Genomic DNA, 25,149 nt, shown 5'->3' with positions numbered 1-25,149 from the left:
ACTACATAAACATTTATAAAGATGTTCTGAAATAAAAAAAATACATTTTTCATAAATAATGAATTATTTGGGACCGAACAGGTCATCCCCTGGCTCTGTATACAGAATTATTGCAGAATGCTGATCAGTCTATTTTTAAGTCTACAGTTCTTTACTACATAGAATTGAGACATGTTCATCATGTAGGCAGAAGGGTCCTACCTAGTAACCTCCTAGAATAGGCAAACCGGTAGATAACAGATCTGGTGGTTTCTGCACAGCAAACCATGTTACACTACTGCTCCATAATAGCCTATGGTAGTGGACCTTCTAGCTGGGTGAACACTGGACATTTGCTGGTATCTAGGAGTGCCATACCCATACTTGTCAGTTTATTGTATAAAGTGGAATATTGGTGTCTTACCCTATATAGATGTCTATTTCCAATGAAAAGCATGGATGCAGGTGAGAGAGGTCACAGAAAAAGACATAAAATATACATAACTTATTAATTCAATTCCAAGTTTAAATTGCTTTTACTGATTATAATTGGTATGTCGTAGGACTGTAGTTCGGCAGTTTAAAACAATGGTTATGTCCAAGCAATAAGGCAATGTTCTTAGCTTTGTTAAAAAGTAAAGTGCTTCTGACAAAATTAGAATATCATCAAAAAGTAAATTTATTTCAGTTCATCAATACAAAAAGTAAAACTCATATTGAGTCATTGGATACAGAGTGATCTATTTCAAGTCTTAATTTCTGTTAAAGTTGATGATTACGGCTTAAAGCCAGTGAAAGACAAGTCGTTATCTCAGTAAATTAGAATAATTAACAAAAAAAACACCTGCAAAGGCTTCTTAAGCATTTTAAGAGGTCCCTTAGTCTGTTTTAGTAGGCTCCACAATCATGGGGAAGACTGCTGACTTGACATGTCCAGAAGGCAGTCACTGACACTCTCCACTAAAGGTCATTGCTAAAGAAGCTGGCTGTTCAGAGTGCTGTATCCAAGCATATTAATGGAAAGTTGAGTGGAAGGAAAAAGTGTGGTATAAAAAGGTGCACAAGCAACCGGGAAAACTGTAGCCTTAAAAGGATTCTTAAGAAAAGGTCAGTCAAAAATTGGGAGATTCACAAGGAGTGGACTGCTGCTGGAGTCATTGCTTCAAGAGCCACCACACACAGACGTATCCAGGACATGGGCTACAAGTGTCACATTCCTTGTGTCAAGCCACTCATGACCAATAGACAACACCCGAAGCGTCTTACCTGGGCCAAGGAGAAAAAGAACTGGACTGTTGCTCAGTGGTCCAAGGTGTTTTCAGATTAAAGTAAATTTTGCATTTCATTTGGAAATCAAGGTCCCAGAGTCTGGAGGAAGAGTGGAGAGGCACACAATCCAAGCTGCTTCAGGCCTAGTGTGAAGTTTCCACAATCAGTGATGGTTTGGGGAGCCATGTCATCTGCTAGTGTAGGTCCACTGTGTTTTATCAAGACCAAAGTCAACACAGACCTCCTCGGACCCGTTGAAGCGCAGTTGGTGTGAAACGGCCGTTGTCCACAGTTCACACACCTCTCCCGAGCTTATGCTTTTTACCTTGAAAGAAATTCACTACTTCAGAACTGTGAGTGCCATCCCTTTTGTTCTTCTCCATACAACGTAAAATCATTTTTTCAAGCTGGTGTTATAAAGTTTTCTGATTTACTGAGATAATGACTCTTGTGGTTTCCATTGGCTGTAAGCCTTAATCATCAACATTAACAGAAATAAAGACTTGAAATAGATCACTCTGTAATGACTCTACATAATATACAAGTTTCACTTTTTGTATTGAAGAACTGAAATTTAACTTTTTGATATTCTGATTAAGTGGGAAGCACCTGTATCTCCTTGTGGAGAGTAACGTGCCAGTGTAAGGAGACACATAGGCCATACAATGCTTCTTTAACAAGTTGCATTCCTGTGCGGTCGGCGGGCACGTCAAAACGCCGCATCCGCATGTCTTGCGTACCCAGTGTTAAAGATGGAAGTGTGTAAGTGGGCGGAGCTTCAGGGAGGAAGTACACAGCCATCCGCAGAGCCCCGGTACGTAAGTGTGAACTTAGCCATAACTTGGCAAATTGCCTCTTCATTGAGAAAGAGGACTTGAACTCTAGTGCCAGCTATTGGAAGTAGCAATCCTAAAGGTCAATATTAACCTTCCACTGGCATGTCACTCTCGGCAAGGAGAGACATTACCCATTAGACACCAGTTTGAGGCCTCTCAGTAAACCAAATCAGATCTCTTGCTCTGTACTGAGGATGGGCAACTCTGAAACGTGTGTGCAAATTAGATTATGGTTTGGCTTTTATCTGAAAACATTTGGCAATGTCCGTTAAAGGGTTGATATTGACTTTTAGGATTGCAACTTCTAATAGATGGCAATAGGATTCAAGTTTTTTTTTCTCTCTGAAGAGGCAGTTTGCATAGTTTAACCCCTTAACCCCCGAAGTGTTTTTTTTTTTTTTTTTTGGTTTTCGATTTTCACTCCCCTCCTTTCCCAGAGCCCTAACTTTTTTTTTTTTATTTTTCCATCAATATGGCCATGTAAGGGCTTATTTTCCAGGACGTCCACCTGACAGCACCATGGAGGACGTCCTCCTCCTCCTTACAGGGACAGGAAAACACACGAGGTTAAAAGGTCATGTCCCACCCCCTCTCCCTCAGTGTTTTTCCTGTCCCTGCAAGGAGGGACACACAAGAGACTTACCGGAGGGGCTCAGGGGATCGTGCGGCCAGTCCAAGCCTTCCCCTGTCAAGAGGTCCCGGGGCCGAAACTCTCCGATGGGGGAGTCCCTCTGCTCCAAAGGCCAGGAGCAGGACGACGCTCCTGGAGGGAGCCGTTCCTCCCTGTGGGAGGCTCTCGGCTCCAGGACGCACCGCCATAGCAGGCGAGGGTCGGCTCCCCGCAGGCGGCTGGCCGAGCGGGCATGAGCAGAAGGATGGGCGCAGCAGCGCCATGACAGGCGGGCCCCTGCAGACGGCGGGCCAGGCACCCGCAGGATGGCTCCAACGGCGGGGTCAGCGCTGGAAGGCGCCAACAGACCGCCATAGCAGGCGGGGGGGGGGCGGTTCCCTGCAAGCAGCGGTCTGAGCAGGCACCGGGGGAGAAGCAGAGCGCGGTCGCGCGCAGAAGCCAGGGCAGGAAGTGGAGGAGGCGGCCTATCGCGGAGGTCGTGCATCACATCCGGTGACGTCAGACGCCGGCTTTTGAATCCCGGGCGCGCGCTCCTGAGATCCACAGCGCTCGGCAGAATCGTGCCAGAATGGAAGGCAACGCTCCAGCAGGCGGAGGGGTAAGTGCGCAGAGCACAGACCACCCTCCCCCACCCATCCCCACAGCCCAGATCTGAGTAGGTGCCCCTTCTGTATTATTAGGAGAAGGGAACCCCGGCAGAATGCCCCTCGGTGAAGGACCCGGCAAAAGCCACCTCCAAATCGGTCCGATGCCCCGTATGCAGGGTAAAGCTGCCAGACACCTATAGCAAGACCCTATGCGGACCCTGTACCTCAAGGGTCATAGGCGAGGAACAGCCATCCCTCCTTTCCGAAATGAGATTGCTGATAAGGGAGGAAGTTCAGGCCTCTACTGCCGGCCTCACGCGGCGTCAGTCCCCCAGCCCAGGGCCAAGTCGCAAGCGTCCAAGGTGGGAAGCAGACCCAGTGTCGGAAGCAAGCCCTAGCGAGGAGTCCGACTTCCGGGATTCAGACCAGGAGGAAGAAGGCGAGATCCCGGGGGATAGACAGGATCAGAGCAGGAAGTACCTGTTCAGACTGGAGGACACGGACGAGCTGGTCCAGGCAGTCAGAAATACTATGCAAATAGAGGAAGTCCCTAAACCACAGTCCAGACAGGACTTAATGTTTGGTGGACTCGTGGCCCGGAAACAGGTAGTGTTCCCCGTAAGTGAACACATCAAAACAATGGTCCAGGAAGAGTGGAAAAAGGCAAAGCGTCGGTTGATACACTCACGAGACTTTAAAAATAGACTGCCTTTTGATCCCGAGGAAACACGGGCATGGGAGGAAGTCCCTAAAATAGATGTCCCAGTCGCCAAGGTTACCAAAAAGACGGCCATCTCATTCGAGGACTCGTCAGGTCTCCGAGACCCGATGGATAGGAAGGCGGACGTCTTGCTAAAAAGAACTTGGGAGACGTCGGCGGCTCTGATTAGGGCCAACATAGCAGCCACCTCAGTGGCCAGGTCTATGTTTTTGTGGATGGGGCAGTTGGAGGAACACTTAACCAACAAGACCCCTAGATCAGAGATCCTAGCATCACTTCCTCTCATGAAATCAGCCACGGCGTTCCTGTCGGATACGTCGGCTGAATCAGTAAGGTTTGCAGCCAGAAACAGCTCCCTCTCTAATGCGGCCCGGAGAGCAGTCTGGCTTAAATCCTGGTCGGGGGATAACGCTTCAAAAACAAAGCTATGCGCCATCCCCTTCTCAGGCCTTAGGGTATTTGGTCCAGCCCTAGATAACATCCTAGAGCTAGTGTCCGATAAAAATAAAGGGTTCCCAGAGGAAAAACCCAGGCGGCCCCAGTCCTTTCGGAGAGGCTCCTTCAGGAGGCAGACGGAATTCAGGGGTCGGGCAAAGTCCAATAGAAGCTCCTATAGGGGCTCCTTCAGCCACGACGGGAGGAACAGGGGTCCCTCATTCACATCAACATCTAGATCGAGGAGGCAATGACGCCATAGGTGTTGGGGGGAGACTTCGCAGCAAACTGGTCCCGAGTCACCCACAATCCATGGGTTCACAGAACCATCGCGGAAGGCTACAGAATAGAGCTCTATTCACCTCCCCCCGACAGATATATTGCCCCCACTGTCGTCCTGGAGGACTCCGCAATGTGGACGGATCTTCAGGACATGGTAAACTCAGAAGTCATAATACCAGTTCCCCGGACGGAAAGAGGAAGAGGGCACTACTCTTTCCTGTTTTCAATCACAAAACCATCTGGCGAGGCCTGTACCATCATAAACCTGAGACCACTAAATGCCTGGGTCAGATACAAGAGATTCCGGATGGAATCGATCCGATCCGCAATCCCCCTAATAGACAGGGACGCCGTTATGTGCACCCTAGACCTAAAAAAGGCTTACTATCAGGTCTCTATCCATCCCTCATCCCAGAGCCTTCTAAGGTTCGCGGTCAGTTTACCAGCCCGGACCTGCCACTTCCAGTTCCAGTGTTTTCCATTCGGGTTGGCCTCCGCTCCCAGAATCTTTACAAAATGGGTGGTAGAGGTGGTGGCCTACCTAAGAGATCAGGGTATTGTGATCATTCCATACCTGGACGACTTCCTACTGGTGGCAAGATCCAAAGAAGCGCTCATTCGAGACAGAATCCGAGCAACTACCGTAATGGAGTTCCTTGGCTGGGTGATCAACTGGGAGAAGTCGGACCTCAGGCCAGACACCAGAAAAGTATTCCTTGGAGTCCTCCTAGACTCAGCCAACAGAATATCCTGGCTACCCGAGCAGAAGCAGAAGACTGTTCAGGCCAGAACCAGAGACCTGTTGAGGCGTCAATGTTCCATAAGAGAGGCAATGGAAGTCTTGGGCCTCATGACAGCCTGCATCCAGTGTGTCCGTTGGGCCCAATTCCACTCGAGGTTGTTACAGAGAGAAATCCTGGCAAGGTGGAACAGAAGTCAGACGTCGCTAGACAGACCCCTAAGGCTGCCAGAACGAGTGAAGGAGTCCCTGCGTTGGTGGACACAGTCCAGAAACCTTCAGGTGGGCGTACATTGGACAACCTCGCCATACGTGGTAATCACCACAGACGCCAGTGCGTGGGGATGGGGAGCCCACATAGAAGGGAAGATCTTCCAGGGGAAATGGCCAGCAGGCATCAGGACCCGATCCTCCAATTTCAGAGAGCTCTTCGCAGTTTGGGAAGCGTTGCGGAGAAACCAGTCAGTACTAAAGAATCGTCATGTCCGCATATTATCCGACAATACAACGGCAGTGGCATTCCTGAAGCACCAGGGAGGGACCAGACATCAACCACTACAGGCCCTGGCGGGAAAAATATTCCCGTGGGCAGAACGAACAGTCCGATCAGTGATCGCAGTACACTTAGAAGGTTCCCAGAACGAAGTGGCAGACTACCTGAGCAGACAACAGATCCACCCGACAGAATGGGAACTGAACATGGAAATCTTCGACCACCTTTGTCGGCGTTGGGGGACCCCCACTATAGATCTTTTCGCAAGCCGGAAAAACTCGAAGGTCCCCAGGTTCTACTCCCTGAATCCGACGGACCACCCGGAAGGCGTAGACTCCCTGAGTCAGACTTGGGGAGAATCCCTCTCTTATGCGTTCCCACCACTGGCTCTCATACCGGCAGTGCTCAGGAAGATACGCGAAGACCACGCAAGAGTGATGTTGATCGTGCCATATTGGCCGAGGAGAAGCTGGTTCCCCCTTCTAGGAGCCATGGCAGTAGAAAATCCAGTCGAACTACCCCTGTGGAAGGACATCATCCACCAGGGCCTGATCCGCCACCCGGACCCAGCAAGACTCCACCTGTCGGCTTGGATCCTGAGAGGGACATCCTGAAGGCAAGGGGACTGTCGGATCAGGTCATATCCACCTTACAGGCCAGTAGGAAACCGGTGGCATCCGCAATCTATCTCAAAATATGGAAAAGATTCTGTCTGGAGGGTGGCAGGTCCGATCTTGTGGCAGGCGCCCCTGACCTCCCTAACATGCTAAGCTTTTTGCAGGCAGGTTTTAATAAAGGCCTTAAGCCCAGCACTCTAAAGGTTCAGGTTTCAGCCTTGAGCGCCTTCTTCGATTACCAGTTAGCTTCCCATCCCTCGGTAATAAGATTTATAAGAGCCACACAGCGCCTGCTCCCCACGATTAGGCAGCTCACCCCGCCTTGGGACCTAGGCCTGGTACTTCGGTTTCTCTGTACAGACCCCTACGCTCTCGATGAGAAAATAACCATCTCTGCTCTCACTCGTAAAACTGCCTTCCTAGTAGCCATTACCACGGCCAAAAGAATAGGGGAGATCCAGGCCCTGTCCACTAAGGACCCATATCTCCAGATAAGAGAGGAACGTATAATCTTAAGATTAGACCCGGCATTTACCCCAAAGGTAGCCTCTCCAAAAAATCTAAATCAGGAGGTAGTGTCACCATCCTTCTGTGATAATCCCCGTAATAAGAAGGAGCAGCGTCTTCACTCGCTGGATGTGAGGCGCACAGTTATAGACTACCTAGAGGCCACCAATAGCTAGCGCATCGACCCGAACCTGTTCATCGTCTTTGGGGGTAGAAATAAGGGGAAGAGGGCCTCTAAGGCGTCCATCGCGCGCTGGATTACCTCAGTAATCTCGGACGCCTACCAAGCTGAAGGCGCCAACCCGCCAAATTCCATAAAAGCCCACTCTACGAGGGCAGTATCGGCCTCATGGGCCGAACGGGCGGGGGCGTCGGTTGATCAGATCTGTAGAGCAGTAACCTGGGCCAGTCTTAATACATTTTGCAAGCACTACAAGCTTGATGTGTTAGCTGGTCAACAGACCGCATTTGGGAGAAAGGTTCTCCAGGTGGTAATCCCACCCTGAGGAGGTGCTTTGGTACTCTCCATGGTGCTGTCAAGTGGGCGTCCTGGAAAATGGTTATTAGACCTACCGGTAATGATGTTTCTAGGAGTCCATCCTGACAGCACGGGTAGTTCCCTCCCGTTATGTTATACTATGTTGTATTATGTTATGTCATATGCTGTAATATGATTGTTTCATTAAACTGTTACTAGCATCATCCACCTTGTGGTACTTGTTAAATCACTGAGGGAGAGGGGGTGGGACATGACCTTTTAACCTCTTGTGTGTTTTCCTGTCCCTGTAAGGAGGAGGAGGACGTCCTCCATGGTGCTGTCAGGATGGACGCCTGGAAACATTACCGGTAGGTCTAATACCTATTTTTTGCGGGACAAGTTGTACTTTTGAACGACACCATTGGTGTACTAGAAAACTGTAAATAGAATTTTTTTTTTTTTTTAATTTTAAGTGCAGTGACATCACAAAAAAAAGTGCAATCCCACACTTGTTTTTTTGGTTGGCTTTTTTTTGCTAGGTTCACTAAATGCTAAAACTGACCTGCCATTATTATTCTCCAGGTCATTACTAGTTCATAGACACCTAACATGTGTAGGTAATTTTTAACTAAGTGGTGAAAAAAAAATTCCAAACTTTGCTTTAAAAAAAAAAAAAGTTGCGCCATTTTCCGAAAGCTGTAGAGTCTCAATTTTTCGTGATCTCGGATTGGTGAGGGCTTCTTATATGCGTGCCGAACTGCCGTTTTTTAATTATACAATTCTGGTGCAGATACGATCTTTTGATCGCCCATTATTGCATTTAATGCAATGCCGCAGCGTCCAAAAAAAGTAATTCTGTTTTTGAATTTTTTTTTAGCAATCAGGTTGATCTTTTTTTTTTTATTGATCGGGCAATTCTCAACGCGGCAATACCAAATATGTGTGTGTATTTTTTTTGTTTGTTTATTTTGGGGCGAAAGGGGGTGATTTGAACTTCTATATTTTTAAACACTTTACTTTTGGCATGCTTCAATAGTCTCCATAGAAGAAGCTGGCAAAACTCGGTCGGCTCAGCTACATAGTCGATGGTCTGATCGCCTCTATGTACCAGAATTACTGACTTGCTTTGAGCGCGGATAAATGGGTGGCGCTAATAGCAATTTGGCACTGACAACCATAGAGGTTTCAAGGAGACCTCTGGCTGTCATGCCAACACACCGATGACCTGCGATCACGTGATGCGGGTCACCGGTGAGCGCATTTCCGGCCCGACGGCCGGAAGCGCTTTTTAAATGCCGCTGTCAGCGTTTGACAGCGGCATTTAACTAGTTAATAGCTGTGGGTGGATTGCAATTCCACCCACGGCTATAGCAGGCACATGTCAGGTGTTCAAAACAGATGACATGTTCCGGGAAAGATGTGGGCTCACCGCCGGAGCCCACATCCAAGCTGGGGATACTGACATCGGCATAATATGCCCGATGTCAGTAAGGGGTTAATAATTGCTAGTTTCACAAAACTGAGAACTCTTGTGATAAGTACAGAAAGCAAATGCACCTTAAAAAATTAAACAAACTGTCAGCATAACAAAGTGACATGTCCGTAACTTTGAGTTTTGGTTTGGGTGCTGAGACCCTCACTGATCGCTCATACAAAACAGCAGAGGCACATGACAAACCACTGTGCCTCTTCAGCTAACCCCCTCTACAAGGGGAGCCAAAGACAAGCCTGTAGAAAGTCTGTGACCATCTTCAACCAATTCCAAATACTCAAGGAAATGTTAATGCCTACGAACCCTTTAAGAAATTGGTGGGGACCCACACAGATCAAGACTTCTAATACGTCACTATGACATATCAAAAGATGAAAAAAAAAAAAGGGGGGGGGGCAATTCATTGTTGAAGTCATTTTAAGGCGACCATCCAAAATTAGATTGAAAATTGGTCTTCTAGGGGAAGGTCCTCTGATAGAATATGGCCATAATACATTACATGTATGTGATATTATAAATCTAGCCTGTATAAGGTGGGGGGGCTGTTCAACAAGGTGGAGATGGTATTTCAATAGGCAAGTCTTTATAGAAATGTGTATATAAAACTGTAGTAAATATCTGCTAAAAAGATGTTCTGTAATAGCCATGTCACCAGGTAACACCGGAAATCCAGAACAACACATCCTTGGGTCTAGCAGAAGCTGCTTAATGTCACATACAGCTTTGTGTTTTATAGACTGTGTGATCCATCTAGGCTGGAGCAGGGAGAACGGTCATCTGGGAAGAAGCTGCAGTGAGGGAAGCAGCAAAAATCACCTGACAGTTTCCCTTTACTGGTTTATAAATAAAAATGCATGCACATAAAAACTTGTCTAAACTTAAAATGGCACCTATTAATAACTAGTGATGAGCGAGCGTGCCCTGATAAGGTGTTATCTGAGCATCCTTGGGTGCTAACGGAGTGTCTTCGGCATGCTTGAATATGTCCTAGTCCCCGCGACTGCGTGTCTCATGACTGTTATGCAGCCACAACACATGCAGGGATTGCCTGTTTGTTCTCCTGACACTGTTGGGTCAGTGCCCCTATGAGTGCGTTCTTACCAGCAGATTTGAGGGACGTTCATTAAGGATTTCCCCTGACCCATTTCCTGTGGACTGAGATCAGCGAAACTTGGCACAGTTATTAGTCCTCCTCTACATAGGTGCCACCTAGGGACACACACTTCTCCCATCTCTTTATGCAAATATAAACACCTCTCATGTAAAAGTAGACAGGTTGTTCCAAAAGCCACGTTGTGACTTCGGAAATCATCTGGAAAATGCCCTTTAAAGATGACTACATTGTTTGAAAGAGGTGAAAGTCTGATGGTGCGAGGATTACAAAGCCACAGATGAACTGGGGCATTGTCTTGCAGAAGGCTGACACCATTGGTTAGCATGCTACATCTCTTGGTTTTGGTTTCCTGCAATATTCGCAGCAGTGAAGCATAATATGCCCCAGTGATCATGGCACCCTTTGTTAGGAAATCATCAATACTACTCGTGCTGGTCCCAAAATACTGTGCGCATGACCTTGCCTGCTGAGGGTTGGGCACATGCCACCTTTTGGAGGCGATGAGTCATGATGCTTCCAATTCATCGACTGGTCATTAGTCTCCAGATCATAGCGATGGACCCAACTTTCATCCTGTGTGATCAGTCTGTTGAAAAAGCCCTCCTGGTTTCCATGGCACATCTTCAATAGAGCCCGAGAGCATTTGACTCGTTCCTGCTTCTGGAAAGGTGTGAGCAGCCGGGGAACCATACATGGAACAATTATCTCCTTGTTTAAAATGCGCCATTAGGGAGTTGCTCTACAAAAGCCATTATCTTCTGTTATTCATTCTTATAAGTAGGCTTTGATGTACAAATAAATCTAACTACCATATTTTTCAGACTATAAGGCACACATTTTTTTCCCAAAAAATTTTGGAGGAAAACGGGGGTGCGTCTTAGTTGGAATGAGTGGTACTTACACTTAGCGTGGTGGCAGCAGGAGTCAGGCGATTCTTTTGGTGGTCCTGGTCCAGCGCTGCAGAGCGATGATGGTGCGCCGGTGCTGGGTGGGGCCGGGGGTGACATTTTCTGAAAGCCTGGAGCCCTGCGCTTCTATTGCCTCAATGCTGTGGCCTCCAGGAAAATGGCCACCGGAGGTGGCGCGTGCGCAGACTTAGATCTCGGAGCCGAGATCTCAATCTGCGCATGCACCGCCTCCAGCGGCCATTTTCCTGGAGGCCACAGCATCGAGGCAATAGAAGTGTGGAGGCTTCAGGCTTTCAGAAAATGTCGCCAGAGCCCCCAGCACCACTGAGCATTGGCACCGCCGCACTATCATCGCCCTGCAGTGTCGGACATCAGAAAATGTTGAAGGAGCCCCCCATTCCACTGAGCACCACCGAACTTGCCGCACCAGGCTGGGATTAGAGTGAGATCATCGCCCTGCAGTGTCGGACCACCCGAAGAATTGCCCAACTCCTGCTGCCACCAGCGCTGCCGAGTTTTATTGAACAAACCTCCCAATGATAACATTTTTTTTTTTTAACTAAAAAAACTTCAAAATGCAGTGTTCCAAATTATGATGCACAACATTGTTGCCAAACACTTTATACGTTGTAAAGAATTGAAAATGGTCATTTATTGAATTTTCAAGAATAATAGGTCACATTTACTGAAATCAAAATCTTTCTATCAAAAACATTGTATCCGGTCAAGTTACCTGTCAACATAGGACCCTTCTTTGATGTTACCTTCACAATTCTTGCATCCTTTGAACTTGAATTTGTTGGATAGTTTCTGCTTGAATTTGTTTGCAGGATGTCAGAATAGCCTCCCATAGCTGCTGTTTTGATGTGAACGGCCTCGCACCTTTTATAGATCTTTTGATTGAAGATACTCCCAAGATTCTCAACAGGGCTGAGGTCAGAGTAGGATGGGTGGCCACATCATGATTTTCTCTCCTTTTTTATGCCCATAGCAGCCAATGACTCGGAGGTATTCTTTGCAGCATGAGCGTGCACTGTCATGTGTGAAGATGATTTTGCCTTGAATAGTACAGTTCTTTTTGTACCATGGAAGTATGTGGTCAGTCAGAAACTTTATACTTTGCGAGGTAATTTTCATACCTTCAGAGACTCTAAAGGAACCTACCAGCTCTCTCGACATGATTCTGGCCTACAACCTGATTCCTTGCTGATGTTTCAGCCTTGTTGGGACATGGTGGACATCGACCAACCAACCACTACTCTTCCTTCCTGGACCATCCAGAGTTGCACAGCACTCCTCCATAAACAAGACTGTTTTAAAAGTTTTCATGTATGGATCCATTGCAACCATTTCTGCATGTGAGTATTATTCAGGGGTGGCTGAATAATAGGTTTATGCACAACCTCAAGCCTCTGGAGGATCCTACATATTGAGATTTGCAGGACTCCAGAGGCACCAGCAGCTTCAAATGTTTGCTGCATTGTAATGGTATTTTAGCAGCTGCTCTCTTAAGGCCCTTTTACATTTAGCGATGCACCAGCGATCCGACCCGGTCAGGATCGCTGGTGCATCGCTAAATGATCGCTAGTGAGCTTTCACACAAAGACCTCACAGCGATGCAGCAGCGACGCAGCGCACGATACTTACCTTTCACACACAGCGATCCAGACGTCCTCCCGCCCGTGTCCAACGTCGCTCGTCTCACAGCAGGAAGCCCAGGAGGAAGCGGACGACGAGAAATGGAGCCGCCCAATCTCGCGCGATCAGCGATGGACAGCGGGGGAGCCGGTCGGAGGTAAGTATCACACATAGCAATATCGCTAGCAATATCGCTATAACGTCACAAAATCAGTGACGTTTTAGCGATATTGCTAGCGATATCGCTATGTGTAAAACCCCCTTTAATGTGGTTAATTTATCTGGCAGAAACCTTCCTCATTATGCCTTTATCTGCACAAACCCATCTCTGCTCTGTATCAAACACAAATCTCTTCACAGTACCATGATCAAACTTTAGTTTACCTGGTCTAAGGCATTGCACAATTTGATATTTTTTGGCAGCAGAGATCCTTTCTTTCCTAGTTTGCTTGAAACCTGTGGCCTGTTAAACTAGTTTTCCTCACATGGCAAACTAATGCATAGTTAGGTGTTTGAGATTGATATCAGTGATCCAAAGTACATACAATACCTTCCATGAGTAAATATTTAAGACAAATTACATCTTTGCCACTTTAAGTCCAATTTGCATCATAATTTGGAAAGTGGTGTGAATAATAAATTTTATATAGATGTGTGTGTTTAATTTATAAATTATTTGTTGTATAATATTAATACTTTCAAGTGGTTAAAGAACTGACTTATTTCTACCAGGAAACCATTCACTGCGGCAAAGATGGTAGAATAGTGGTCACCTGGAGATGGATGGATGGAGAGATTTTAGACTCTTATTCCATTGTATCTACACTTCTCAAGATTGAAACTGCAACGCAAACTAGAGTAAATCATGAAATTATGAAATTCGCAGCATCTCTAGGCATGTTAATGGTGTACAAATGATGGCAAAATGGAAACATACTGAATAAACAGATGTGGAAATACACGCACTTACACACCTTTCCTTCTTGGTGTTGCAGTTTCAGTGTGGAAGTGTATAAGGCTATGTTCACACGTTGATGCGTTTTTTCCGTAAGCAAAGCCTGCTACCTTGGCAGTAAGAAACATGCTGCAAACCAAAAAATCAGGTTTTGCCTAGTTTTTGTTGCTTTTTTTCCTGCGTTTTTGTCATGGTACATTTGTCTCTTGTCCATGCTGATGAATATTAGTGCAAAAAAAAATCTGATTCATCATCAGGTTTTGGCACACAAAACTCAGCAAAAACTGATATCTGCATTTTTTTTCCAACATTTTTGCAGCATTATTTTTTCACCACCCATTTCTTTCAATGGGTAAAAATGCTGAAAGTGACATGCTGCATTCTGCAAATCCCAAGCTTTTGCACAAAATATTGAGAACAAGAAAACCAAGCTGTGCATGAGATTAGTGAAATCTCATAGACTTTGCTGGTACTGTAATAAGCAGGTGAAAATTTGCATGAATGGGTGAAAACGTAACTTTTAAACATAGTCTTAGTTAGGACTCGTGTACACAACAGCATTAACTTGTACTGTAGTGCAGAGAGGCGTATGGGGCCTACAAATTTATAAGGTGTATGGAAATATTCTCCCGTAGATGCAATGCATACAGAGGCCAATAGAGCTTGATGTGGTTTCTTTCTGTCAAACTTATTTTATAGCGGTGGCTCAGTGATTAGCACAGGTGCTCTGTAGTGCTGGGGTCCTGGGTCCAAATCCCACTAAGGACAACATCTGCCAGGAGTCTGTATGTTCTCCCTGTGTTTGTGGTACTTCGGCTTCTTCCCACAATCCAAAGACATACTGGTTTTGAATTTTGATTGTGAGCCACAATGGGGACAGCGATGACAATATGTGTAAAGTGCTGCGGAATGTTAAGAAACAGATTTTAAAAACATGTGAACTTATCCTCTATCAGAACTTGCCACAAGGCAAAAAATAGTCCCTAAATGCCAATACTGTAACTAAATGTAACATTTATTTCATTTTTCTAATTTTTTTTTATGATCAGCAATGTATAAAACTACGGTAATTATAATACAGCCATGGGCATGAGCCCTAAATGGAGTTTCTTAATAACTTCAACTAAGGTAACTTTAGTGTGCATAGTGTTTAGTTGCAGCCATGATTTTTTCGTGTGGAATTGATGCTATAATACGCCTCAGATCACTTATAGCATTATAGCTTTTATAGATTTATATGAAACCGAAAAGATCATATATTTATAATATAGTACATTAGTAGATATAATTTGGTATATATCTATTGCTGTGTCCAGTACCTTTTTTAGTTTTATATGAGCCAATCTAAAGCCATGTTCACACGTTCAGTATTTGGTCAGCATTTTACATCAGTATTTGTAAGCCAAAATCAGTCAGGAAAAGTATAATACACACGGCACCACATCTGTATTTTTCACCCTCTCCTGGTTTTTTATAAATACTCATGTAAAATACTGAAAGTGTGATTGTGGCCTTAAACTAGTCTTAAGGCCCCGTCACGCATAAAAATGCACCAGCGATCCCGACAACAATACGACCTTGTCAGGATCTCTGGTGCATCGCTACATGATCGCTGGTGAGCTGCCAAACAGGCAGCTTCACCAGCGATCAGCACCAGCGAGGACGCTGGTCTCTAAGGTAAATACCGGGTTACTAAGGCCTCTTTTACACTTCCGTTTTAGACCATCAGTTACAATCCGCCAGGTTTTGAAAAAAACGGATCCGCAATTTTTTTTTTGCGGATCCGTTTTTTTACCCATTGAGTTGCATTACTGGAGGATCTTGACGGATAGCCATCCGTTGGATCCGTTTTTGTGAGGATCCGCCAAATATTTTGCGTCCGCCGGCATGCCTGGACGGACCTTGCAACGTTTTTTTGTTGTTGGATCTGCATTTTCCAGTGCGCATGCCCGGAGAAAGGAAGTCAGGGAGAAAATTAACCCTGAAATCCTTTCTGGCTGAACGAGAAAAATTCTCGCTCTCTCTCTCTCGGATCAAAACGGATCCTGTGGCATCCGTTCACATCAGTTAGGAACGGATCCGCTTTTCCGCCTTTTTGGCGGATTTTAACTGACACAAAAAGCTGAAGTGTGAAAGAGGCCTAAGCGGAGCGCATCACTTAGTTACCCAATGTGTACCTTAGAAACCTGCGTGCTCGCGCAGGGAGCTGCCAGCACGCAGGTTTCTAAGGTACACATCGGGTAATTAAGTGACGCACGGCGCTTAGTAACCTGATATTTACCTTAGAGACCAGTTCCCAGCGCCTGCTTAGAGCGCTGGAAACCTCGCTGATCGTTGGCTCCCACTGGCTGCCACACGCAGCGATGTGCTCTGGCCAGCGGGAGAGAGGCGATCAAAAAATGGCCCAGGTCGATCGAGCACGATCAGCGATACCCGGCAAGGGGGCCGGTCGCTGATCCCCGTCACACACAGCGATCTCGCTGGTGAGATCGCTGTGGTGTCACAAAATCAGCGATCTCGCCTTTAGGGCCTTTAGTGCTGCCAAGGAAATTAATTCGTGGAAAAATAAACTTCCGCTCATGCTCATTTTGATGTATGGTGCGCCTTCTTATGTTTATCTTTGATATTGTTACTCTTCTGAAGTTGATGGAAACCTATAAACACAGGTGAACAGAAAATATTTTGTCCATTTACTTTATATTTAATTTATTTTTCTTAAAAGTTTCCTTTAACCATAACACAAAACAATTGCACCACTTAAAATCAGAAGGGTGTACTGGGCAAAGTGGAGCAGTGCCGGACGGCAGGGTAGTGCTCTTCTCTGCATTTCTTATGGATCCTTTTGCTTTACTTCATCTGTCACCTACATTTCCCTTACAGGTAATGAACTAACACAGGAATGTTCTTATTCCAATATAGGCGAGAAATCTGAAACTAGAACACGAGCAAGAAAAAAGTAAGATCTTATCAGAGGCGTTACAGACTTTGGCTACTGAACACCACGAATTAGAGCAGTCACTGGTTAACGGAAGCCCTCCGCACCACACTATTCTCAGCGAGGATGAATTCTATGATGCCATCTCAGGTAAACGTCAAAATCCCTTTTTTTTTTTTTCCATCTGCCTTACTCTTCTCTCTACTAGGTCTTCTCTTTTATTATTATTATTATTATTATTATTATTATTATTATTATTATTATTATTATTATTATTAGGATTTTCTGCATTTATTGTGCCACATGCTTCACTCTGAAATCAGCTTTGCACAGTTTGGTTCCATTTTCAGATCAGGATGTAGAGATACAAGGAAAGAAATGCCAATCTGCCATTAACTTAACTGGAAACCTTTTATATAATGCTTATGAAGGTTTAATGTTTCCCATTATGGAAATGACCTTTACAAGTGGTGATTTCAGTGGCAATATGGAAAATGATATTATATTTTGCCATTAATTTAAAATTGTAAGTTTGCTTTTATATGCCCCGTTTATTTTCTTTGTCCTTGGAATTGTATTTATATGAGCCTTGTGGATAATACAGTACTTCTAGGGACCACATTACGTTAATGTGGCATTTGGTAATCCAGAAGATCTGCTAGAAGTTCAAGAGGCCGGTCACTCACAGCTCCTCTGAAGTGACTCTGTATTTGAATGTATAGGAAGAGAGCTATCAGTCTCCTGGAGCTGGGCAGAAAGAAGCTGCTGCGTACCACTGGCCCTTTAGACTAGTCGGAGGGCACTACGTGGTTTGGGTTTCTTTGAAAAATGTTTTCTCCGAAAAGCTGCAATGTTTCAGCATTTAAAACATGCCTGCCTAAAATTACAGAGATGGACTTTTATTCATGCGGCCTGTGGTTTTGGCTGCATGAATATGATGTCATGTTCTCTTAATTCGGTAGGAGGAGATAAATTGTGTATTCGATGTAGCTGCCATTTGTGTATAAAAATGGTGTATTTATTCAAACTGTATTTAGAGACTGAAAAATGTGCCGTCCGTGTGTATTAATGCAAATATAATGTGCACATATATTTTGGTGTATTCGGATAGTATTATGAGAACCGACTAGAATAATAAGTCGCTAATTGTAAGCAGAGATGTAACTTAGAGAGCCTGACAGCAGATACATGCAGCCCAATCCGTGGCAGCATGTATCAGGAACGGGATGTGTGATCCCAGCCAGGCATGTTTGACTCTGAAATGCAGTGGTGTGTCAGAGAAAAACGTACTTTATTAGCCTCTAGGGCCCAAGCCATGCTGGATACTGGTCAGACGGAGACCTGTCAAGGTGGGATACTCTGTACTGGGCCGGTCGTCTTACAGGGATATGTCACAGTGGCAGTGACCCGGTCCGTGGCCCCAGGCGGTCATGTAAAATTGCAGTATTGATTAGGGATAAAGTTTATGTAGTGATTCATGACGCCAGTTGGAGTGTTTGACTGTAGTATAGCCGGCACTGCAAATGATTCCTGGGGAGGTAGATGGTGATGGCAGTGCAGATGTTTAGCCCCCTCCAACCAGTGCTGACCCCAGAGATTGTGATGGAAGTAGAAGGCACAGATTAATAAGGCAGGAGACAAGGAAAGTCACTTTATCATTTACTGTAGTTCAGGTGCAGTTCAGAGGAGATATTACAACTCCCAACAGGTTACAGTCTGCTTTGCAAAATGGGAGTTATCGTTCCCTCTGCTGTGATTCGGTGTAAGCTTCCTGCTATTCTAATCCCTTCAGGGACCAAGGCTTCCCGGAGTTTGGAACTTCCAGTATAGCCACTACTCACTGTGTTTTCCTCCTCTGGCAAGTTGCAGCTTGGATCCTGTGTGAAGCTCAAGTTTCTTCTTGCACAATCCTTCACTGATCCTAGTTTGCTGCAGTCTTCCCAGGGAAAACACTCTGCTGTTGGTTGTATAAACCCACAGTCTCTCAGCTTACCCCACCCTGCTCTGAAAGCATGGATGGTCTAGGGGGCTGATTCCCTGATTCTTCTTAGCTTTACTCCTGGAGGAGCACATGTCATGGCTTGCAGGAGCGTTCTCCATTTTCTCCACCACCTTCACTGAAAACAACAACTCGACTCCTCCCCCTCCCAGTTAGGGCATGTCTGCAAAGCTCTAAGCTTCAGACAAGTAAGGGAGTGAGGTAAATTGTGTGTGTGTGTGTGTGTGTTGTGGTCTCTAGCAGAGAAAGCATAACTCCCATTGCTCACAAAACACATACAAAACAGTACATATTTAACCCTTTTGTGGCTGTAAAGACGCAGGGCGCCACATAAGGCTTCTGGAAAAGTTTTTAATTTGGTGCTTTTTTTTTTTTTTAAGAAAACGTGCAACTTTAAGTGTGTTAACATTTTTTGCGCTAAAAAAAGCTGTTAAAGACTAAAAACATTTTTGCAAACAACAAAAAATACCCAAGTGAAAAATAGAAAACTGACTTCAATAAAAAGTCCTACACAAATTATTACAAGAAAACTTGAAAACTATTTTGAGAGGTCAAGACTCTACATACACAACAAGCAGCATTTCTAGTAGACCTCAACAACGGCCAGTAGTCCATTACCAATTGTACATGTATACGAAAATAGGGAAAAATTGGTCTCTTGCTTGCCTAAATACGTTCATTGCGAAAGGCAAGCAACCAGCCCAGCATACATGAAAATATATATAATATATAGTATATATGTGTAATACTGGAGTGGTGTTTGCTCGTTTTGTCTCCCCTATATAACGTGAAGAGCTGATGTGAGATGCATCTGTTAATGAATTGAGCTTGTCAGAAAACAAAGTCACCTCCTCGGGTTTCAGTGCTCAGTGAATGTGAGAAGTTTTCGGTAGTTGCAGCGTACATCTTTCACACAACTGTCCTTTTTAGATTCAGAGTCTGATCATTCCTTGACTGGATTTGAGACGGTTGGAAATTCTTCAGCAGAAGAGAGTTTGGAGTTTAACTTTCACGAAGCCAACATGTCAGATGAGAAGAAGCCCGGCGGCGGAGACGCCACATCAAATGGCATCAAGAAACACAGGTAGAGTAGCTCTGACTGATGTCTTTTCACCATACACCATTCAATGTGCAAAACCTTTTTCTTTTATAATGATGGGTACCGAAGAGGCCCAGTGAAGAACTCCCAGTTTGTGAGAATTATTATTTTCTGAGCTTAGTCTGCGGACGGAGAAGTTACAATGTGTGCTGCCTGATTGTGGGCAGAAAGAGTTAATCTAGACAATCTGGAAAGCTGTTCTCCCGAGTACACAGTTAAACTACTAATAGGCCAGAAAGAAGGGTTTATTCATGATGAGCCATTCAGCAAGCCTATAATGACCCTTTAGGAATATAGTGTGTGACTGCAGCTTGTTCTCAGGCAAGAACCTTCTTGTAAATGTCTTGGCTTGTCTTTCCATTTTTGGTCTGTTTGGCCATATGAATTTCCCTGCAGTGAAGATTATTAGTAAAACTGAATGTACACAGAAAAAAGTGAAAAACCTTTTTCTATACATTATAGTGTAAGATAATGTCATGTACTTGGCCTAAGCGTCTGGTTCTTCACCAAATCCTAGAACAGAAGGGTCGGAGCACTGTCCTGTGCCCAGTGAAGCCAGACTTTCCGCAGGAATTTTTCCCAGTTTTCTTCACCGTAACGAGGCAGCGTTTTTATTTCTTGTGACTTGTGTTCTGGCTGTAACATTAGAGAATTGATGCCTGACTATTGGAAACTCTACTACGCTGGGCCTGGTCAGTATGCGCTTTGTTGCTCATTGTTCTTTCACTCTGGTAATTAAACATTATTTATTAATGTATCTCCAGTTGCTTTTTGGTTTCCAGTCATTTGATCTCTCACTTGGTTGTCTCCTTGGTATATATGGCATCTTGATGACAGGAGCCATACTTTTTTTTTTTTTTTTTTTTACTTTTGTGGCATTGGATTCCTATATAACTAATTTTAGTCTAGATGTCGGCATACGCGGACGCTATGGTACACATTCTGTATAGTGTAATTATTGTTCCGGTCACTTCTGGAACGGTGTCTGTAAGATGATACGTTGCAGCACAGTCTATGTTCTCTGATCTGCCAGGATGAAATGCACACCACACTTCTCCAATGACTTTGATGGTCTCTGCGACAGGTTGGCGTGTAAATACAGTGGGGCAAAAAAGTATTTAGTCAGTCAGCAATAGTGCAGGTTCCACCACTTAAAAAGATGAGAGGCGTCTGTAATTTACATCATAGGTAGACCTCAACTATGGGAGACAAACTGAGAAAAAAAAATCCAGAAAATCACATTGTCTGTTTTTTTTTCATTTTATTTGCATATTATGGTGGAAAATAAGTATTTGGTCAGAAACAAGCAATCAAGATTTCTGTCTCTCACAGACCTGTAACTTCTTCTTTAAGAGTCTCCTCTTTCCTCCACTCATTACCTGCAGTAATGGCACCTGTTTAAACTTGTTATCAGTATAAAAAGACACCTGTGCACACCCTCAAACAGTCTGACTCCAAACTCCACTATGGTGAAGACCAAAGAGCTGTCAAAGGACACCAGAAACAAAATTGTAGCCCTGCACCAGGCTGGGAAGACTGAATCTGCAATAGCCAACCAGCTTGGAGTGAAGAAATCAACTGTGGGAGCAATAATTAGAAAATGGAAGACATACAAGACCACTGATAATCTCCCTCGATCTGGTGCTCCACGCAAAATCCCACCCCGTGGGGTCAGAATGATCACAAGAACGGTGAGCAAAAATCCCAGAACCACGCGGGGGGACCTAGTGAATGAACTGCAGAGAGCTGGGACCAATGTAACAAGGCCTACCATAAGTAACACACTACGCCACCATGGACTCAGATCCTGCAGTGCCAGACGTGTCCCACTGCTTAAGCCTGTACATGTCCGGGCCCGTCTGAAGTTTGCTAGAGAGCATTTGGATGATCCAGAGGAGTTTTGGGAGAATGTCCTATGGTCTGATGAAACCAAACTGGAACTGTTTGGTAGAAACACAACTTGTCGTGTTTGGAGGAAAAAGAATACTGAGTTGCATCCATCAAACACCATACCTACTGTAAAGCATGGTGGTGGAAACATCGTGCTTTGGGGCTATTTCTCTGCAAAGGGGCCAGGACGACTGATCCGGGTACATGAAAGAATGAATGGGGCCATGTATCGTGAGATTTTGAGTGCAAACCTCCTTCCATCAGCAAGGGCATTGAAGATGAAACGTGGCTGGGTCTTTCAACATGACAATGATCCAAAGCACACCACCAGGGCAACGAAGGAGTGGCTTCGTAAGAAGCATTTCAAGGTCCTGGAGTGGCCTAGCCAGTCTCCAGATCTCAACCCTATAGAAAACCTTTGGAGGGAGTTGAAAGTCCGTGTTGCCAAGCGAAAAGCCAAAAACATCACTGCTCTAGAGGAGATCTGCATGGAGGAATGGGCCAACATACCAACGACAGTGTGTGGCAACCTTGTGAAGACTTACAGAAAACGTTTGACCTCTGTCATTGCCAACAAAGGATATATCACAAAGTATTGAGATGAAATTTTGTTTCTGACCAAATACTTATTTTCCACCATAATATGCAAATAAAATGAAAAAAAAACAGACAACGTGATTTTCTGGATTTTTTTTTCTCAGTTTGTCTCCCATTGTTGAGGTCTACCTATGATGTAAATTACAGACGCCTCTCGTCTTTTTAAGTGGTGGAACTTGCACTATTGCTGACTGACTAAATACTTTTTTGCCCCACTGTATAACGGGCTTGCTTATGTATTCAGCACTTCTGTTTCCCCCTGGCATGGTATGGCATGCTATTGGAAATGGTGGCACATAATCCACAGTTTGCGTACACAAATCGATACCCTTAACACAGCAAAGTCTATCCCCAAGTGTCAAGCCTCTTTGCGACCATGTCGAGCTATTTTATTCCTCTTTATTTTCCTCCCTTCTTCCAAGAGTCATCCAAGGACTTCATTTTATCTGCCAACATGGCCAGACGAGGGCTTCTATTTTTCTAGAATGAGTTGTGGTTTTGAATGACGAGATATACCTCTGTGCAATTGTACAGCCAGGCTCTGATTCGTGCTGCCCTTAGTCTGGGTGACATGGATCAGTTGAAAGGTTCCCTTTTTTTGGGAACCATGTGTTGTTTTGACAATGATTTTGTTTATTATGTGGTAAAAATTACCTTTCATCAACATTTTCCAGGTCCGTGTGACTGAGACAATGCCAAACTTATATAGTTTCTTTATGTAAGTGCTGAAAAGTTTTAATAAAATGGTCTGTCACCATTTCTTAGAGCAATGGCTTTTTTACTCAATTTTTCCTCAATGGAGCTATGTGATGGCTTGTCGATTTATTTATTTATTTTTTTTTTTTTTTTTTTTTGAGGAGCTGTAGGTTTTTACTGGGGTATACACTTTTTTTTTAAATTCGTAATTAGCGGTAGCTTCACTTAGACTGCATGTTGGGCTCCTCCTTGGACTGACGCTACATAAATGCTGCTGCCTGTGTTTAAACAGCTTGAATTGCAGCTAGTTCACGTCACTGCTATATAACGCAACCAGCATTTAGAGGGCACTCGGCTCTGGAGACCGCCCCATACACCTGCCCCAAAATGGGGAGCAATAGTTTCTATGTAGGGAAAGGGTTACAAGAATTACTGAGCAATATTCCAAGGCTGACCATAGATGCAGCCTGTAAAGGATGATCATTAATGGTTAAAGTTGTGTTTAAAGGGAACCTGTTGGGGTTACCAGACTAATCAGAAGTTCAAACATGGCTTGTGCAGCACAAATGGATTTTCCATTTCTGAGCAGATGAATTTGAAATCTTTATATAAGGTAATCTACAGGGGTACAATGAGTAGAGATTCCTGGCTAGTACATCGATCCTCCTCATGATTTCCAGACTAGTTTTAGCTCCCATAGGTGTCATTGAAGTCTGCTCAGCGCCTCTGTCTTTATCAGCCATGCTCAACAGATGTCACTGAAGCCCAAGGGTTGGCACTGGGCATGGAGTAATTCGAAGTATTAGTGTACTGGAAAATTGCTGGAACTGGTCTTGCTCTCGCCTACAGTGTGATGGTTATGTCTAGCTGTCTAAGGTTACTTCCGTACTTCCACTTCAGTTTGCTGGACGGGAATGCTCAGGAGATTTTAGGAAGGTGTAACTTACATGGAAGGCTCTGCAGAAATGGAGCACAGTATGAGGTGCAGAAGAGGGTAGAGACTTGACTTGATATTTGGGGGAAAACAGACATGTGAACTGATTTCAGCAAGCTATGTACTGTAGACCACTGCCCATATGGGTGTTCTGTGATGAGAAGTTCCACATAGTGACAGTAGAGTAACAAAAATACATGTTTAGGAGGGAGAAGTGGTGTAGTACTGTTGTGCTGTGTAATGGCCCAGTGGACTTCCAAGTTTTTCATCCAAATGCCCCTATATTGGCTTACAAGGGCGAAACAGATTTTACATATTTGCCATGTACACTGGGCCATTCATACATCCAGCACTTTATTTCTACTGTTTTTTTTTTTTTTTTATCTTTCTTCCTTTTTCCTACACTGACTACATGTGGTGTTCTGTTCAAGAAATATTTCCAAAAAGTTTTACTTTACACTCGCCTTATATCAGCAATTCCTCACTTTATTACCATTACACAGAAGATTTATTGCTCTCCTCGGGACCCATCTCTCCCATCCCTTGGTATTGAAACAGGTAAAGCCTTCAGTCATTTTTGCCAGGCACTATATTGGGGCTGAGATCTTTGCTCTGCACATTGTATATGTGCAGGATGAAATCAACTTATCCTTATCGTAGACCATGTGTATTTATAACACTTGGGTTTGCTGTCATTTCTGTGGCTCTGATACTTCTACCTGCCAAGCCACTGCAATTACTACTGAACATGTGAACAATTTAATTTTTCTCTCCTTCTCCATCTAGTATAGCCCTCTTCTGCACTCCTCCATTTTACTGGATCCGTCTAACGTAGCTGATATTTTGCTAGGTTGCATCACATACTCATCAGTGACCAGCTGCCTGTAGAAAATATCATGCCACGAAGCATAAGCTAATATCATGTAGAGCAGATGCAGCCTGCACCTGGAAGATCTTCACACGTACAGATGCCGTCATTGTAATACTCCCTAAACATGTACGTATTGGGATATATTTATCAATGCTGTCTAATTCTTGGATAGTGCAAACCTGAGCACTGATTCATCAAAGCAATTATACCAGAATTTTGACATAAATCAATTTGAAAAGTTTCAGAATTTTTGCGTAATGCTGAGTAGCACAGAAATGTTGGGACTTTTGGCATTCTGACACCTATTTCATCCAGCTCTGCCAAGGTGAGTGGGGCTGGGGCGGAATGGGGTTGTGGCACCACAGCTCATCGAATCCATGACAAGCTGTGGCGTACCAAACATCACAATCTTACTGCGGGCCAATTGAAAAAATTTCTGACAAGGCG

At 44.6% G+C, this 25,149-nt stretch overlaps 1 protein-coding gene across 3 annotated transcripts in view; it reads left to right on the top strand.

Annotated features, from left to right (window-relative positions):
• The window catches only part of OSBPL1A (oxysterol binding protein like 1A), a 249,901-nt gene that overhangs the window by 148,803 nt on the left and 75,949 nt on the right, over positions 1-25,149 (top strand). For all 3 annotated transcript variants that reach the window (XM_073550826.1, XM_073550827.1, XM_073550828.1), the window contains 2 exons: positions 16,601-16,766; positions 19,546-19,699. In XM_073550826.1, the coding sequence (XP_073406927.1) occupies positions 16,601-16,766; positions 19,546-19,699 (320 nt within the window). The remainder of the gene's footprint in view (positions 1-16,600; positions 16,767-19,545; positions 19,700-25,149) is intronic.

The sequence above is a fragment of the Dendrobates tinctorius genome, unplaced genomic scaffold, assembly GCF_039654945.1.
Source record: "Dendrobates tinctorius isolate UK_male_01 unplaced genomic scaffold, ASM3965494v1 ptg000171l, whole genome shotgun sequence".
Lineage (NCBI taxonomy): Eukaryota > Metazoa > Chordata > Amphibia > Anura > Dendrobatidae > Dendrobates > Dendrobates tinctorius.
This window is presented reverse-complemented; position numbering and strand designations above follow the sequence as displayed.